Here is a 14,549-nt window from a genome sequence, read left to right as displayed (position 1 = left end):
AAACAGTGTCCGGATCAAAATGTGAGAATTTCTTGACAACTGAAAGTGTAATAGCTTGAATGGCATCATTTTTTTAGCTTTGTAATTACTAGAGTCAAGTCTTTGGAGTAAGAAATAAGTTGTAAGTACACTTGCTTATGTCTTTCATAGAAGGCCAGACAACATCTTGTACCATCTACAAAAGAGTTATGGGATTTTCCTAAAAGCATGGAGATTGTACAAAGAACAGTTTCCTTTTTTTTTCTGAATGTATCCACGTATTTTGAGGTGTAGTCTGTACTGTACTCAGCAGGCATCTGTTTGCAAGTGAGCAGTAAAAGTACACACTTGATATTTCATTTAGTGGTAACACAGGTTTTACAAGAGATTCTGTTTGGTTTGTTGCCTGACATGTCCTCCTCTTTTCTTTGCAGACAAATGGAACGTACGAATTTCAGACTTGAGAAGGGAAGTTGAAGAGGTGTTTGAAAAAAGATATGGTATGTGTTACACACCTTTCTAAGTCATTGCCTGTAGTCCTTTGGCATGCAAGCTCTTTGGCATGCATCTTGTTGTTGGCTCAGGAGCACACCAGAACTGACAGCACCACAGGGCTGAACACTGTTAGAAGATGTAAAACTGAGGAAAGTAGCTTTTTTGATGAGCAGAGTAATTTCAAAACGGGATATCTGTGTTTGGCACCAAAGTGCAAAGCTTGATTTTATTTTTCAGTTGTGCTCAGTCTCCTGGAGCACCTGCATACTCACGTATCTTGGGCACCCATATTTGAGAGAGCTGTCCTTTTCTCTGCAATTACACTGAGTCCTTAAGTGAAGGAATCTTTAGAATGGCTCTAAAGAGAGGCTGCCACTCACTGATTGTTCATTTTTGATTATGATTGTTTTGCACTGAAGCAAAATTACATATGTTAATGGCTCTTGGAAGGAAAAAGCAGCAGATGTGTTAGACTTTGGAATTTGTCTCTAAATGCTACACTTAGATGTATTTTGTGTCCACATATCACAAAGTAAAACAGCATCAGCAAAGATTTAAAAATAGATGCTGGTGTGCCTCTCCTGCAAAAAGTGGAAGTGCTTTCAGAATAGACCTCGTGATTCGGAGTTACTACATATTTGGGATGTGACTGTCATCTGACATTTAAACAGCCTGCTGAAAGTAACTTGCACCAAGGAAATACAGTTCAGAATCTGATTCACTGAATTTTAACTGCTCTACAAAGGAACATCGTTCGTAGTGAATTGCTGTAGCTTCAGTTTTGATGTTTGCACGTAGCAAAGTTAGTTTAAGAAAATTAAGAAAGTTAAGAAAATTTCAGAGGTAGACACTATGAAATGAGATGAGAATCACTGTACTCTAAATTTGCCTTAGCTTGATTTTTCTCAACTCAAATAATTTTTTACATCTAGTTTCCATATCAAAACAGGAGAATGTACCAAACTGTGCAGACCAGTCACGTGGTAATAGAGAATTCTTGTTGCATGGCCTACAAAATTAATGTACCTTATGCATATGAAGAAATCAGCCCTTCTGGTATTTGCAAACTCTTGTGTCATTCTCCAGTATTTGCCAGCCTGATAGATCTATTGATAGTAGTGTGATCCTCATAACTTAAAGAAATAAGTTGAGGTTATTTTCCAGCTGTGGCTGAGTTAGTTTCTTGTTTTTCATTTGTTTCAAAGATTTCAATAGCAGGGCCATGCTTTTTTCAGCAGTGCTAGAAGTGTATTTTTAATTTTGTTAGTGGTTCTTTGGATTTCTAACATACATGGGAACTTAAGGAATTCACTGAAAAGAAGGGATGACTGCCCCTACTCCAAGGCCTTAATGACTTGTAAGCCAATAGTAGTAACAAATAATAACAGAGCTTGTAAACTGAAACATGCTTGATTTATCATTAAGTCTAGATAACTTCATCTTTCAAAATGCTCTATTAATCAAAACCAAAACAGTGAGAATCTTCACTCTAGCAGGTGCAGTCAGTTATTAAATGTTTACATGAAGGGAAAAGAGGGTGATCTGCATATGTATGCAGGGCTGCAGCTTGTTTACTATGAATCAAAGTGATTTTGTTATTAAACAAAGTCCCTCACAACATGAATGCTTGCATGTTTAAATGTGCTGAGAGGTTATTGCCTGTATGCTAATTATAATATTTATCAAATTGATACCAAACAGGTAACTGAGTAGAGCCACAAGCTAGTCTAATATTTTTATTCTCCTTTTTCCTTAAAGCTGAAGCTATAAAAGCAGAAGGTCCAGTGTCTATTCCATATGGAGTGTTTCAGTCACATTCAAAACACTTGGTTGTGGAAGGGCTGCCAGAAGGGATTCCCTTCAGACGTCCGACCACGTACGGCATTCCCCGGCTGGAGAGGATACTCCTAGTAAAGGAGAGGATCCGCTTTGTGATTAAAAAGTGAGAAATTCTGCATGTTTGTTACTCACTGTTTTCTGCTGGTTCCACTTTGCTTCATGTTTCTTCAAGGAATTCCAAACCGGTATCTACTTTATTTACAGTACTAAGTTATTTACATTAATTTGCAGTACTAAAGAGTAGTTTTTAGTTGATGTTCATGTCAATAAATTCAGCTTATCATACCAGTGGAACACTCACAGTGCTGGTGGAGAGATCTCTGGACAGATCTCTCCAATATTATGGACCTCTTGTCAGGGGCAGATCTCTTTGTACTGTTCAGATCTCTGCACCTGCAACACAGGTTGAAAGCCGTTGACTTTGGGATATTTGATCCTGTTTGAGGGTCCTGGCCTAATTTCAGCTTATGCTTTTTTAAAAATTTGTTGGAATGTTTTATCAAGGTGTCTATGGCTATATTTGCATAAAGCATTTCCCAGGGCAAGCTTGAGGCCAACTTTTTCAAAGTATCTGTCACTGTTGAAACATGTATCTTAAATCTTTCAGGCCTGAACTTCTGAGTTCAACAGATGCTCCTGTGGACAAGGAAGGTTCAGAAGGTAGGTTTTCAAATCTGTGAGTTGTACAAGCACAGTATGATATTCCTATTTGTCAGCCTTAGTGGCAGCTGCAATTTGCTTTTACTAATAATACATTGCAAGCAATTGCTCTTTTTTTAAATTTTCTTTAGCTGTAGAGTTTTCCATTGGTTATCCAAGATAGTGTTACTGTCAGTGGATTTGATTCAGTTTGGCAGGAAGAAGAACAATGACCTAGCTAGGTGTTAATCTTAAGATACAGAGAAAAGGCATTGGTTTCCACAGATAGAGTGTATTGGATAGGGAAACTGTACCATAGACTAACTGCTTTTATATGGGATTTTCCAAAATTAGATTAACTGAAATTCAGCAGTGAACATAGTGACATTTATTGCTATAGGATCTGATTTCCTTGGATAATGGGGCTACATTTGCACATAGTGGTGCAAAGATAATGCATTCCAACCACTTTTCTAATCAGGCTTCTAATGCTTCTTACGTGTCTTGCCTTCATTGGGTTCCCATCCAAAGGCAGTAAAAATGACCATGTTAAAATAAGACTAGAGGAACTGCACCCATGAACTCATTTCCTTTCAAGTTGGTAGAAAGAAGTTTAGCATGATGATGATGAAGGTATTGCAGTTCTTCAGGCCAATACACTGTGTGTATTTTGTAGCAAGAGTGATGGCACTGGTTCAGTGGAGTTTTGTTGGTTGTAATATTCTGTCATTATTTTATGATCATTTTACATTTCACATTGAGTCCATACTTCTTACACACAGCATTTATGTGTTACCTGAAAGTGCAGGATGATTATGCATCATATAAACTGAACAACTGAAAATATAGCCAAAATAATTAGGGAATGTTGGTTTTGTTCTGTGTCAGTCTCAAGTACAGTGAAAGAGGAGTGGTATGCCAGAATCACCAAACTGAGAAAGACAGTAGATCAACTTTTCTGTAAACAGTTTGGTAAGTACAGTATTATTATTTTCTTTTCTTTATGGCTTTGTGTTTCTCAAAGGTTGCTTTCATTCCTTTGAATGTCTACATGAATGAGACCTTTGTTGATTTTTTTTTCAAGTTTTTTTAAAATTCTAGAAGTTCAATGATAAAGAATGTTTTAGTTTACTGCTTATACAAGGTAAATTCTTAGTTTAAAAATAATTATAAGTCTTACATATACAACTCTTCTGATTGCTCTTGATTCCTTCCTATTTGGACCTTTTTCCTTTGGTGGTGAATAAAACAGACATTTCTTTACATCCACTACAATATCATCATAATTAGTATTAAAACATTTCTGTGTGAATTTTCATGTTCTGTCCAATATGAAAAAACAGTCAACTTCATAAGAGCTAGAATAAAATTTTTCATTATACTCTATAACAGATTAACAACTTCAGATAAAACAAATATATTGTGCCTCAGTGAGCAGTCCAGTCTGGTATTGTGACTGCCCAACAGCAACATTATACAATATGGCAAATGTTTTATATGTTTTATGTGCAGAGACTTGGGTTCTGTTGGATTTAGATGTCCTGCATTGTTCCACATTTTAAGATCACAGTTGCAACAGCCTGAGGAATTAGTATCACCTTTAATGAAGGTTGATTGGCCAATCTGTTCCATTACTGGATATGTTTTGTTCCAACAGCCAAGGCTTTGGGGAGTGATGAGCCCAAAACTGTTCCATACAAGAAATTTGAAGCTCATCCAGCTGACCTTTATGTTGAAGGACTGCCAGAAAATGTCCCCTTTAGGAGTCCCTCCTGGTATGGAATCCCTTGCCTTGAACAAATAATTCAAGCGGGCGACAGAATAAAGTTTGTGATCAAAAGGTAAGTAAAAAAAAAAAAACATGGAGGGTTTTTTAAGGAAGAGTCCACACAAACACCCAAGTGTAAACAAGCACTTGGTTTCATTAAGTTGTGAAGCATTTGGTCTCTAGTTACCAAATAGGCAAATTAAATATTAGTGGGCACTTGCAATCCAGACATATTTCAGAATATGTTTTGCATATCTGTTAGCATGTTGACAAGCATGAAAGACATAATAGAGAAATTCAAAGTCTTCAATTCATGTCATAATAGGTAGTAGGATTTAATTGATATCAAGAATTAGCAGATTATTTGTGTTCTGGTTGCAGGCCAGAGCTGCTAACTCACACTTCAGTCGAAGTTGTTCGCCCCAGGTCGAGCGTTCAAGGTAAGACAGGGGATGTCTCCCAAGTGGGAATGGAAGTGTTTGATGGGGAAATTCATCCAGATCAATGCAGCATTTTTCAAGTAGTAACCCGTGTGTAATGGGTGTGCTGGCATATTCTTCATGAGGGTTGGAAGGAATAAACTGATCACTGTGAACATGGATGGCTTCCTGGTGCAGTCCCAGCTGCCTTTGAATAACACCTCTTTCTGGTTTTCAGCGAGAGAAGATTGGAATTCTAAGATTACAAAGCTAAGAAAGGAAGTAGAAGATTTATTTAGTGTGAAGTTTGGTAAGTTAAATGCTAAATGAACTATTCTGCAATGCTGCTGCATTTTAAAACTCCTCTGTTTTAATGCTACTGTATTTACTTAAGCATCAGAAGTATACTAGGACAGATATGGAAATCTTGATTCCTCTTGTCTATGTTTTATTTACTCTTTCCTCTAACTGACGTAAATGTTTTTATAACAGCATCCTAGGCACTAATTTTTCCAGTTGTGTGATAAGATGATTGCACAAAAGCTTTTGGATGAAAAGAAGTTCTCAAAATAAAACATTAGGCACTGCAGGCCTATATTAGATACTATCTATAACAAGGTGGGCCAAGTTCCTATTTGCAGTTACTCCACAGAAAATAATAGGGAATCTGTTTAAATATATTTAAATATTTATGGTTTTTTGCAGGGTGCTTGTTAGCTTTGAGTAGCAGAGCTTCTATAAGACACGATTCCTAAAATCACTTGAGATAAAATTCCACCCATTTAAATGTGCAATCTGTCATTTAATCTTTCTTTTCAGGTGAAGCTCTGGGGCTTTCAGAGTCAGTGAAAGTTCCCTATTCTGTATTTGAATCAAACCCTGAGTCCTTGGTCGTTGAAGGCTTGCCAGAAGGAGTCCCTTTCCGGAGTCCCACATGGTTTGGAATTCCACGCCTTGAAAGAATCATCCGTGGGAGTCGCAAAATCAAATTTGTTATTAAGAAGTAAGTTTATGATCCTGTTATTTTTACCTCTAATTTTGAAGCTATTCAACTTCATTCCCAGCAAATCTAGGCTTTAAATGGTAACTAAACTCTGGTTCCATGAAACACAAATATTTTGCACATATGTTTTATCTCATGCAAGAACATACTTTCCTCATTAAATTTCTATAGATGTATAAATTGTGTATTTCACGCATCAAGAATTGAGGAGGGAAAATGGTCTTGTACCTGGAAGCTTTGTTCCTTCTTTTTTCTGTTATTTATTTTTACTTGAAGTTAACCCAGAAGAAAATTGCAGAATAGGAAATATAGCTTTATGTTTTCTCTTTTTTTTTGTGGTTATAGTAGATGGAGAGTCATCAATGCTTCTAACAGAATTTCATTGTAGAGAGCTGATGTTATGTGAATTAGAACTCAACTGAATTCCAAGAAATTGGTAACATTTTGCTATATGAGTTGTCTTGCAATTGATTGGATTTGTTCTGTTCAACTTCTAGGCCTGAGCTTATCAATTCCCATTTGCCTCTAAGAGTGGTTAATAAACTAAAGAAAAAAGGTAAACAATTAAATATTATTTGCTGCCATCCATTTGTAAATACTTCATTTTTACTTCCTTAGTAGACTGAGGGATCTTCATAGTTGAAAAATACAGGTTTTCTAAATAAAAAGCATTAAGATGATCTAGCATAGTAGCTCTAAATCTGCTGTTATTTGAGAAAGACACTCAAACCATAAATGTACCTGCAATTTTTTTCTTACTTGACTATTCTAGTACAGAAAATGGAATTTACTCCATTTTGACAACTATTTTTAACTGAGAGCTGTGAACTGCAGTAAATAATAATAATAATAATAATAATAATGTTTTATAAAAGAATCTTTTATCTGTTGAAAATTCAGATATTAAGGTTTGTTTGGGTTTTAGACAATAAAAAGTACCAAAACTCTCCTTCACACTTAGAAAAAGTCTTTTGTTTTTAATTAGTAGAAAATCTAGATGTGCCTTTTTCAAGAGGACTTAACCTACTTTTTAAGATTGTGAGCATCACTGTATTGTTCAGGTTTTACTCTACTTAGTTTAGTTTGTTAGAATTCTTAGAATACAGCTGTTCTTTTGTTAGGTGTGCAAGATTTGTGCTTTACACCTTGTGTTCTTTTGGCTTCCAGATGTTAGTCCAAGGAGTTCCAGAAGGTCACGAAGTTCATCAGAAAATTCAAGTGTTGCAGAGATTGAAGTTACTGTTGAAGCCAGTATGGAAGAAATATTCTTCTGATGTTCTTTTATTATATTCGTCTGATATTTTCTCTTCTAAGCTTTCATAGCCCATTTGCTACCTCATGTAGCAAGCTCTGTTCCACTTCAAAGCTCCAGATCTACTTCAATATAGAAACAACTTTATTTTTCATTTCTGAAACTGGATATTGTGTAGATGATACTTAGGTAAAATGTAGGAGTTTGACAGCTTGCTTGGGGCCATTATTCCAAACAGAGATGTGGGAGCTGATGTAGTCCTGAGCAGAGAAATGACAGATTTTGTCAGTAGTATTAAATGCTTAAATACAGCTCTAGAACTTCTTAAAGGCTTTTTTAAAATTCTACTCTTGATTCAGAATTGAAGATTTCTCTAGCAATCAAGTTTGATGCATTGTTCTTTCTGTATGATGCCTTGCTTCTGCTCTCTGCATTTTATGTGTAATGTCTCTTCATAGGTCCTACTAAAGCACAAACAAAAGATGGTCAAACTAATTCTCAAACCAATGACTCCAATGCAAATTTCAGGCAAAATGGAAGAGAGTTTTCTTTTGGTAAGTTTTGGGGGAATTAACACACATGCATTCCTTTAATGTCGGTATGGAACATCCAGATTGCATATCAGGTATTCTGAGTTCATGTTCTGTTGTACAATTAGTGAATGACTGAAGTTCTTGCTTTTGTGTACATTCAGTTCTTCATAGAGAAATTTTGGATGATATGAGGAGTATGTTGTACAGTTGCAGCCCAGATCCATTAGATCTTACTGATTCAGGTGCAGACTTAGTTTTAGATTTTTGCTGGTCTGTTCCTGCACAATGCTGCAGACCCTTGAAGAACTTTTCTGCTGCTAAGTACCACCAAGTGCATAAACCCAGCTGAGATGTGATATTGTGCATAAATTTCATAAGCCCTCCACAAATCAAAAATGCTGACATCACTGTGCCATTCCTAGGTAGGATGTAGGGACTAGGAAGGATTTGAACTAACATTAGTAAGCCATGACCTGTCAGAGCTGATTATTCACGATTGCCATGATTGACCTCTCCAGTTCTGAAAAATCAGTAAAGGAAAAGCTGGACAGGACTGAAAGTCCTGTAGTTGTGTTCATGAATGTAGGCCAGAGCTTTTTGGCCATGGAGCCCAGGCCTGTTAGTGCAGTGCTCTGGAACAGAAATCTCAGTATTGAAAGCAGGGTCAATTTGCAACCCAAAAAAATTCTTCATTGTCAAGTGAGATGAATGACTGCATTCAGAGTAACTGTAAGTAGTTCTATGTCTCAGTAAACCTTTTTTTTCAGGATACTTATATTCTGAGTTTATTTGCTTATGTTTGTGTAGGAATTTGTTATTTGTTTTATTTTTTTTGTCCCCTATGCTTTCTCTTTAGCTGTATGGTCATAAAACGTATTAGAAAGGCATTATTTACTCCTACCAAGCCAGTTGAGAATGAATGAGATACTGATTTGGCATGGATGTTATTCATGTTCAGAGTTGCATACAGTTTTCTTGGACTTCCCTGTTGCTGTTAGACCTAGACTTTTTTATTTTTTTAATCTGCAACTTTTTTTAACTTTAGACTGAGGTTTTAGTTTTGTAGACCAGCACTAAGACCCACTTAGTGCAGCCACAAGTAAACCAGTTTAGTAATTGCTCTGATGGCTGGCAGAAACAAAATGCCCATCTAGATGGATATTTAATCTCACCACTAAAGTAGAAACTGCTAGAGATTAAAGTTCTCAGGGGAGAGGCATGTGTTTCAGGGCTGTGTCACTGAACATATGAGGAACTTTCTGCCACTATTATGGGTGCTGGTTCAGATGAGTAAATTTTGTACAATCTGATAGTGTTTTATGCTGACAGTAAATTTGGATCACTCTTGGATTAATTTCACTTTTAATCACCTTTGCTTTATCTAGTGGCAATATCTTTCAAAGCTTCAGGAAAATGAGGATTGATGTGAATATAGTTTTGCAGGATGAAAGCCATTTTGCACATTTTTGCACAGTAAACTGGTTATCAAGCATAATAATTTATAAAACATTTATTGAAATGTTATTCAAAGACTGATTCATTGTGTGAGTGTTGTTCTAATTCTTCCAATTTCCTCCTGGCAGAGGCGTGGAATTCCAGAATCAGTAACTTAAAGCAGAAAGTTGAAGATCTTTTTAGTGAAAAATGCGGTATGTTTATTGATTCTTTTTTACTGGGATGCCTTTCTTGTGAACATGCAGTTAGATGTATGAGGGGTGTTCATATGTTCATTCCAGTGGTCCTGCAATCCTTTTATACATTCATGTTTCCCTTCTGAGTTCATTTTCATGTACTTGCAATCCAGTGTCATATTTCCACTGGTTATTTTACTTGGGTTTGAAAATGGAGAAGTTCTAGTTGGATCACAGTTTTTTTAGTGATCCACAGACAGAGTGATTCCACATACTGGCACATCATTTTAAGCTTTCATCACTCTGCTTATAAATGGGACTTTGTATGTCTCTGCATGACTCAAAATGGGTTATGGGTGGTATCTGGAGAAACGTGCTCCATTATATTCCAGCACTTCTTCTCGTGCAGGCTGTTTGGAAGCTAGTGACTTTTGGAAGTAATGGCTTCTCATTACTCAGATGAGTGTGGGTTTTTGAACAAGAGCACTGATCTCACCTGCCCTTGGTGCTGTTCTCTAGAAGAGAAAGAGGCAGAATGCATTGCCTTCAACAAAGTGGCATACAAATAGGATAGTCTTGTATGCAGACCAAGCCAGTGGCATTAGCTGGCTGCAAATTACTTATTTTCAGCAAATTACTGAAATACGAGATTTACTGCAACAGGATGAGTTAGGTTTGAAACTTCATTTTCTTCCTGCATACTCATAGTTGTCACCAGAAAAGGCAGAGCCTGCAGGTTCTACCTAATTGAATATGTATGTGCCAGCTACTCTCACCCATTTATACCAGAGGTATTTTATTTCTGTACACAGCCATCACCTAACTGGTACCTCTATTGCATTGCAGGGCAAGCTCTGGGACTCAGTGAGCCAGTGAGGGTGCCATATGCACTGTTTGATTCCTTCCCAGAGGATTTCTATGTGGAAGGACTACCTGAGGGAGTGCCCTTCCGCCAACCTGCGACTTTTGGGATTCCAAGACTAGAGAAGATCCTGAGAAATAAATCTAAAATAAAATTTATTCTTAAAAAGTAAGTCTCCCATATGGCTTTAATAATCTGAGAATTGAAATGTAGATAAAAAAATGAAATTGTGTTGCCAAGTTGCTAAATCATTCTATAAAATACACACTAGAATGTTTTTAGTACTTGAGGAAATGGTTGGAAAGCTGTGCAAGTGGACCAAGATACAATAATCTCTTTGTTCTGAAAGATTTATAGACTTTGTTGTGAGAGGAAGATCAAGGCCATATTTCTTAATCCATCACATTTATCACGTCACTGGTTTAGTTCCTACTGCAAGGAGAAATTATGGGCTACTCATAAAGCTTGCTGGTTGTTAATGAACAGAGAGCTGAGAGTGGAGATTATTTTAACAAGGGCTGTAAGAATTTTCCTTCTTTTACCTAGAACAGGTTTAGATACTCCTGTGGTGGTGCAGGAACAGTGGCAAGAGAAGTTACAAGGTCGTGTAGTGATAGAACAAGGGAGAATGGCTTTAAATTGACAGGGTGCAGGGTTAAATTAGATGTTTGGAAGAAATTTTCACAGGTTGCCCAGAGCAGCTGTAGCTGCCCCATCCCTGGAAGTGCCCAAGGCCAGGTTGGATGGGGTTTTGAGCAACCTGGTTTAGTAGAAGGTGTCCCTGCCCATGGCAGGGGTAAGAAACCGGATGGGATTTAGGTTCCTTCCAACCCAAACCAGTTTGAGATTCTGTGAAGTTACAGAGCTTCTCATTCATTGCATTCTTCAGAGGATATCACTTAGTTACCATTTTTAGAAAATGGGATTTTCTTTAATGTTGATGTTGTAACTATTATTGTATGTAAAATGTTCAATCTGTTTGCAGGCCTGAGATGGTTGAGGAAGCTATCAAAGAAGAGTCTTCTACAAGCCCCCAAGGTGAGTTTTGCAACTGCTTAACTTTCTAGATAACAGTTTATTTCAAGGGTTAAATATTAATTATGAGAGAAGCATGGTGTTAATAAATTCTGAAATATTTATTCTACAAGCAGGTGCTTGGTTTGTTTGCTTGTTTGTTTGTTTGTTTTTAAGATGGAAAAAGCACTTACCAGTTACAGTTTAAATATAGCTCTAACAAGGAAGTATTAATTTTCTAAGTTATTCACAAATAATTGTGCTTCTAATATATTCCTTACTACATTCTATCAAAATGTAGCCAGTAATGTAGGATTCACAGGAGTTATTCAGGTCTAGAGATAAATTAGTTGTAGATCATCTGAATGACACACTTGCCAGAGACAGGAGTGCAGATAGCCAGTAGAAAATTGTGTCAGGTAGGTAGGTGATGGAATAAATGCTCCGATTTTGAAACCAAAACTAGGTCCTCTTTGAAAACTTTGCCAATATTTGTTGTTTTGCAATATTTTCTTTATAGATGAGACTGAAGATTTTGAGCTCTCTATAAATGTTTTCTAAATTAATCCTCTTAGGAAAAAATAATTCCCCCAGTAAAGCCAATACAGCAAGGACCACAGAAAACACAGTAGTGGATACAGCTGCACGTGTTGAAGACCTCAACATTGTTCAAGTAACTGTACCAGGTGTGTATACTGGCTGGTTTCACATCATACTACTTGTGCTTATATTCTTCTTGATATCTCTTTAGTCTGATAAAGGTTGTTCTTAATGTCAAGCTGGTTTGATGAAATGCAAGTACAGCCAAGAAAGAACATAAGTTACCTTTTGGTTTTGCTGAGATGTTAAATATTAACCAACACTCATTAACATCTCATCAGTGACATCTTTAGAATATTCTTAGTCCAACCACCTGTTAAGAAGTATCCACAGTTTTATGATGCAATAAATTCAATACTGATTTGGAGTTCTTGGTAACTTCCAGTTGTCAGTACTTGAACTGAATTGAATGACCATGCAGGCTGAACTGCTTTGCCTTAACACTGATTACTGCTTTTTTTGTTGCATGCTATGGTCATCTACTGAATGATCAGATTTGCTTTTACCTTTACATATGTTCTGTAAGAAAATAAAATACAATTTGTTGATTTAAATTACTTTACAACAGCATCTCTAGACATCTCTAGATTTGTCCCTGGAAGTTCAGGGTCAGGTTGAATGGGGCTTGGAGCAACCTGGTCTAGTGGAAGGTGTCCCTGCCCATGGCAGGGGCTTGGAACTGGATAATTTTTAAGGTCTCTTCCAAACCAAACCATTCTAGGATTCTGTAATTTCTTAGCAACCATCTATTTTGGTGTATTTCTACTATTCCATGTTACTACTAAAACGAGGAACAAAGACAGTGCCTGTTTAGAAACTCTTGGGTGTACCTGCTTTGAGTAAACATGCAGGGATAAACAAAGTTCAGGGGGGAAAATTTGTGCTTAATTCTGATGCTATTCTAACAATTTCTTCCAGGTGATGAAAGTGAGCGACTGCCAAAAGAAAATGCCAGACAATTGAGAGAGCAAGTAAATGAACTTTTTAGCCAGAAATTTGGTAATTGCTTCTTACTCCCCATTTTTATATAGGTGTGAGTGCAATTAATGTTGTTCATACTGGAGTTACTGAATGAATATTCACTCGCAGTGAATTATGTATATGGTCATTAAAATGAACAAATTTGAAATTGTATATGAATGTTGTGCTTTGACTCCAAAAAGAATCTTTTGTAAGTGATGTAGGCAGTTTGGTATTTTAAACAAAGTCCTAAGAGTCTAGATTGCTTCATGGTTCCCTTTTTCCTGTTTGCTGTGTCAGCATGGATGAAATATTTATTTTGCTGACAGTCTCAGGGCTTCATAATCCTGACCTCTTAACACTAGGGGTTAGAGTAATTTTTAAAATGCAATTTAATCTTTTTGCTAGGTATAGTTTTATTTGGTTTACCTTGCATTGTACAGTAGTAATGACCTGGGTTCCCCTATCTGCAATTCTTTCACTCGTGCTGCATTGAATTCCTTTTCTTAGCACTGCAGGAAAGGTTTTGTTTTCCTTCATGTAGCTGTCTCCTTTTATATCCTGTTCTACAGTGTTCTCTTAGAGCAGAATCTGTGTTCTTTATATGCTGAACTGTAAGAGTTGGAGTTGTGACTAACGCTCTCCTAGTAATGTTCATGAGTGTAATCCAGACCTCATTTCTAACACTGTAATCATTTCATTGTCAAGTGAATTTTCATAGTTTCAGATCTGATAGAAAGCATGGTTTGAATTTTGTTTCTAATACTCTGAAGACTTTTTCTTCATTGTAATCATAAAAACTCTAGGTTTGAAAATAAACACAACCTCTCTCACTTAGGTGAAGCCACTGGTATGAATTTTCCTGTGAAAGTTCCATACAGAAAAATCACTAACAACCCTGGCTGTATTTTGGTGGATGGAATGCCTCCAGGTGTGGCATTTAAAGCACCCAGTTATCTGGAAATCAGCTCAATGAAGAAGATTTTGGAATCAGCAGAGTTTATCAAGTTTACTGTCACTAGGTATGTAGTTGCCATTAATTAAATTGTGAGTACAGCCCCATAGCTGGAATAAATGGAGAGAATAGAAGTTGTACATCTTGAAATAGCTGTTGGCTCAATATGTCAAATGAAGGAGGACAGTCCAATTTAGTATGACAAAAGGCCTATTACTGCATATTAGAGCAACCTGTCTTTTGAGTTGAAATCTAATCATAATGTGTACAAAAGTCCTGTAGTTTTCTGTGCCTTGCTTTCCCAGTCATAATACCAAGTTTTGAGACAAGTTCAGAGCTCACTGGTTTCTATTCAATATTTAAAAATACAATATTGTCCAGTTACAGTGTAAGGGAATTTCATTTGTAGGTGTGTATCTCCATAGACACACACACATATCCAATGTTAATTTGTATGAATGAAGCAGAACAGATCAAACTTTGGAATCATTCTAAGGAGGAGTTGAAAATAAAAATTGATCAGTTTCTGTAACTTCTCAAATCATAGATGACTTCATAGGAGTTCAAAAGCTTCAGTTTATCTTTAGAAAGAGAAATTCC

At 36.6% G+C, this 14,549-nt stretch overlaps 1 protein-coding gene across 50 annotated transcripts in view; it reads left to right on the top strand.

The window, feature by feature from the left end:
• Positions 1 to 14,549, top strand: part of GTF2I (general transcription factor IIi) — a 47,308-nt gene that overhangs the window by 26,283 nt on the left and 6,476 nt on the right. For 43 of the 50 annotated variants that reach the window (XR_015278406.1, XR_015278408.1, XR_015278415.1 and 40 more), the window contains 17 exons: positions 414 to 479; positions 2,233 to 2,416; positions 2,921 to 2,973; positions 3,841 to 3,924; positions 4,610 to 4,793; positions 5,102 to 5,160; positions 5,378 to 5,449; positions 5,959 to 6,142; positions 6,640 to 6,698; positions 7,310 to 7,393; positions 7,853 to 7,948; positions 9,511 to 9,576; positions 10,405 to 10,588; positions 11,406 to 11,458; positions 12,010 to 12,120; positions 12,953 to 13,033; positions 13,833 to 14,016. Coding sequence is in view for 21 of the 50 variants with exons in the window: in XM_086859113.1 (XP_086715239.1) it covers positions 414 to 479; positions 2,233 to 2,416; positions 2,921 to 2,973; positions 3,841 to 3,924; positions 4,610 to 4,793; positions 5,102 to 5,160; positions 5,378 to 5,449; positions 5,959 to 6,142; positions 6,640 to 6,698; positions 7,310 to 7,393; positions 7,853 to 7,948; positions 9,511 to 9,576; positions 10,405 to 10,588; positions 11,406 to 11,458; positions 12,010 to 12,120; positions 12,953 to 13,033; positions 13,833 to 14,016 (1,804 nt within the window). In the remaining 29 variants the exon portion in view is untranslated. Of the gene's footprint in view, positions 1 to 413; positions 480 to 2,232; positions 2,417 to 2,920; positions 2,974 to 3,840; positions 3,925 to 4,609; positions 4,794 to 5,101; positions 5,161 to 5,377; positions 5,450 to 5,958; positions 6,143 to 6,639; positions 6,699 to 7,309; positions 7,394 to 7,852; positions 7,949 to 9,510; positions 9,577 to 10,404; positions 10,589 to 11,405; positions 11,459 to 11,954; positions 12,121 to 12,952; positions 13,034 to 13,832; positions 14,017 to 14,549 lie in introns of all 50 variants that reach the window. The other 7 variants (XR_015278431.1, XR_015278429.1, XR_015278427.1 and 4 more) reach the window with 1 other exon arrangement.

Source organism: Cyanistes caeruleus, chromosome 21, assembly GCF_971803275.1.
Source record: "Cyanistes caeruleus chromosome 21, bCyaCae1.hap1.1, whole genome shotgun sequence".
Lineage (NCBI taxonomy): Eukaryota > Metazoa > Chordata > Aves > Passeriformes > Paridae > Cyanistes > Cyanistes caeruleus.
Note: the sequence above shows the minus strand (reverse complement) of the source record. Positions and strands in the feature narration are given on the sequence as shown.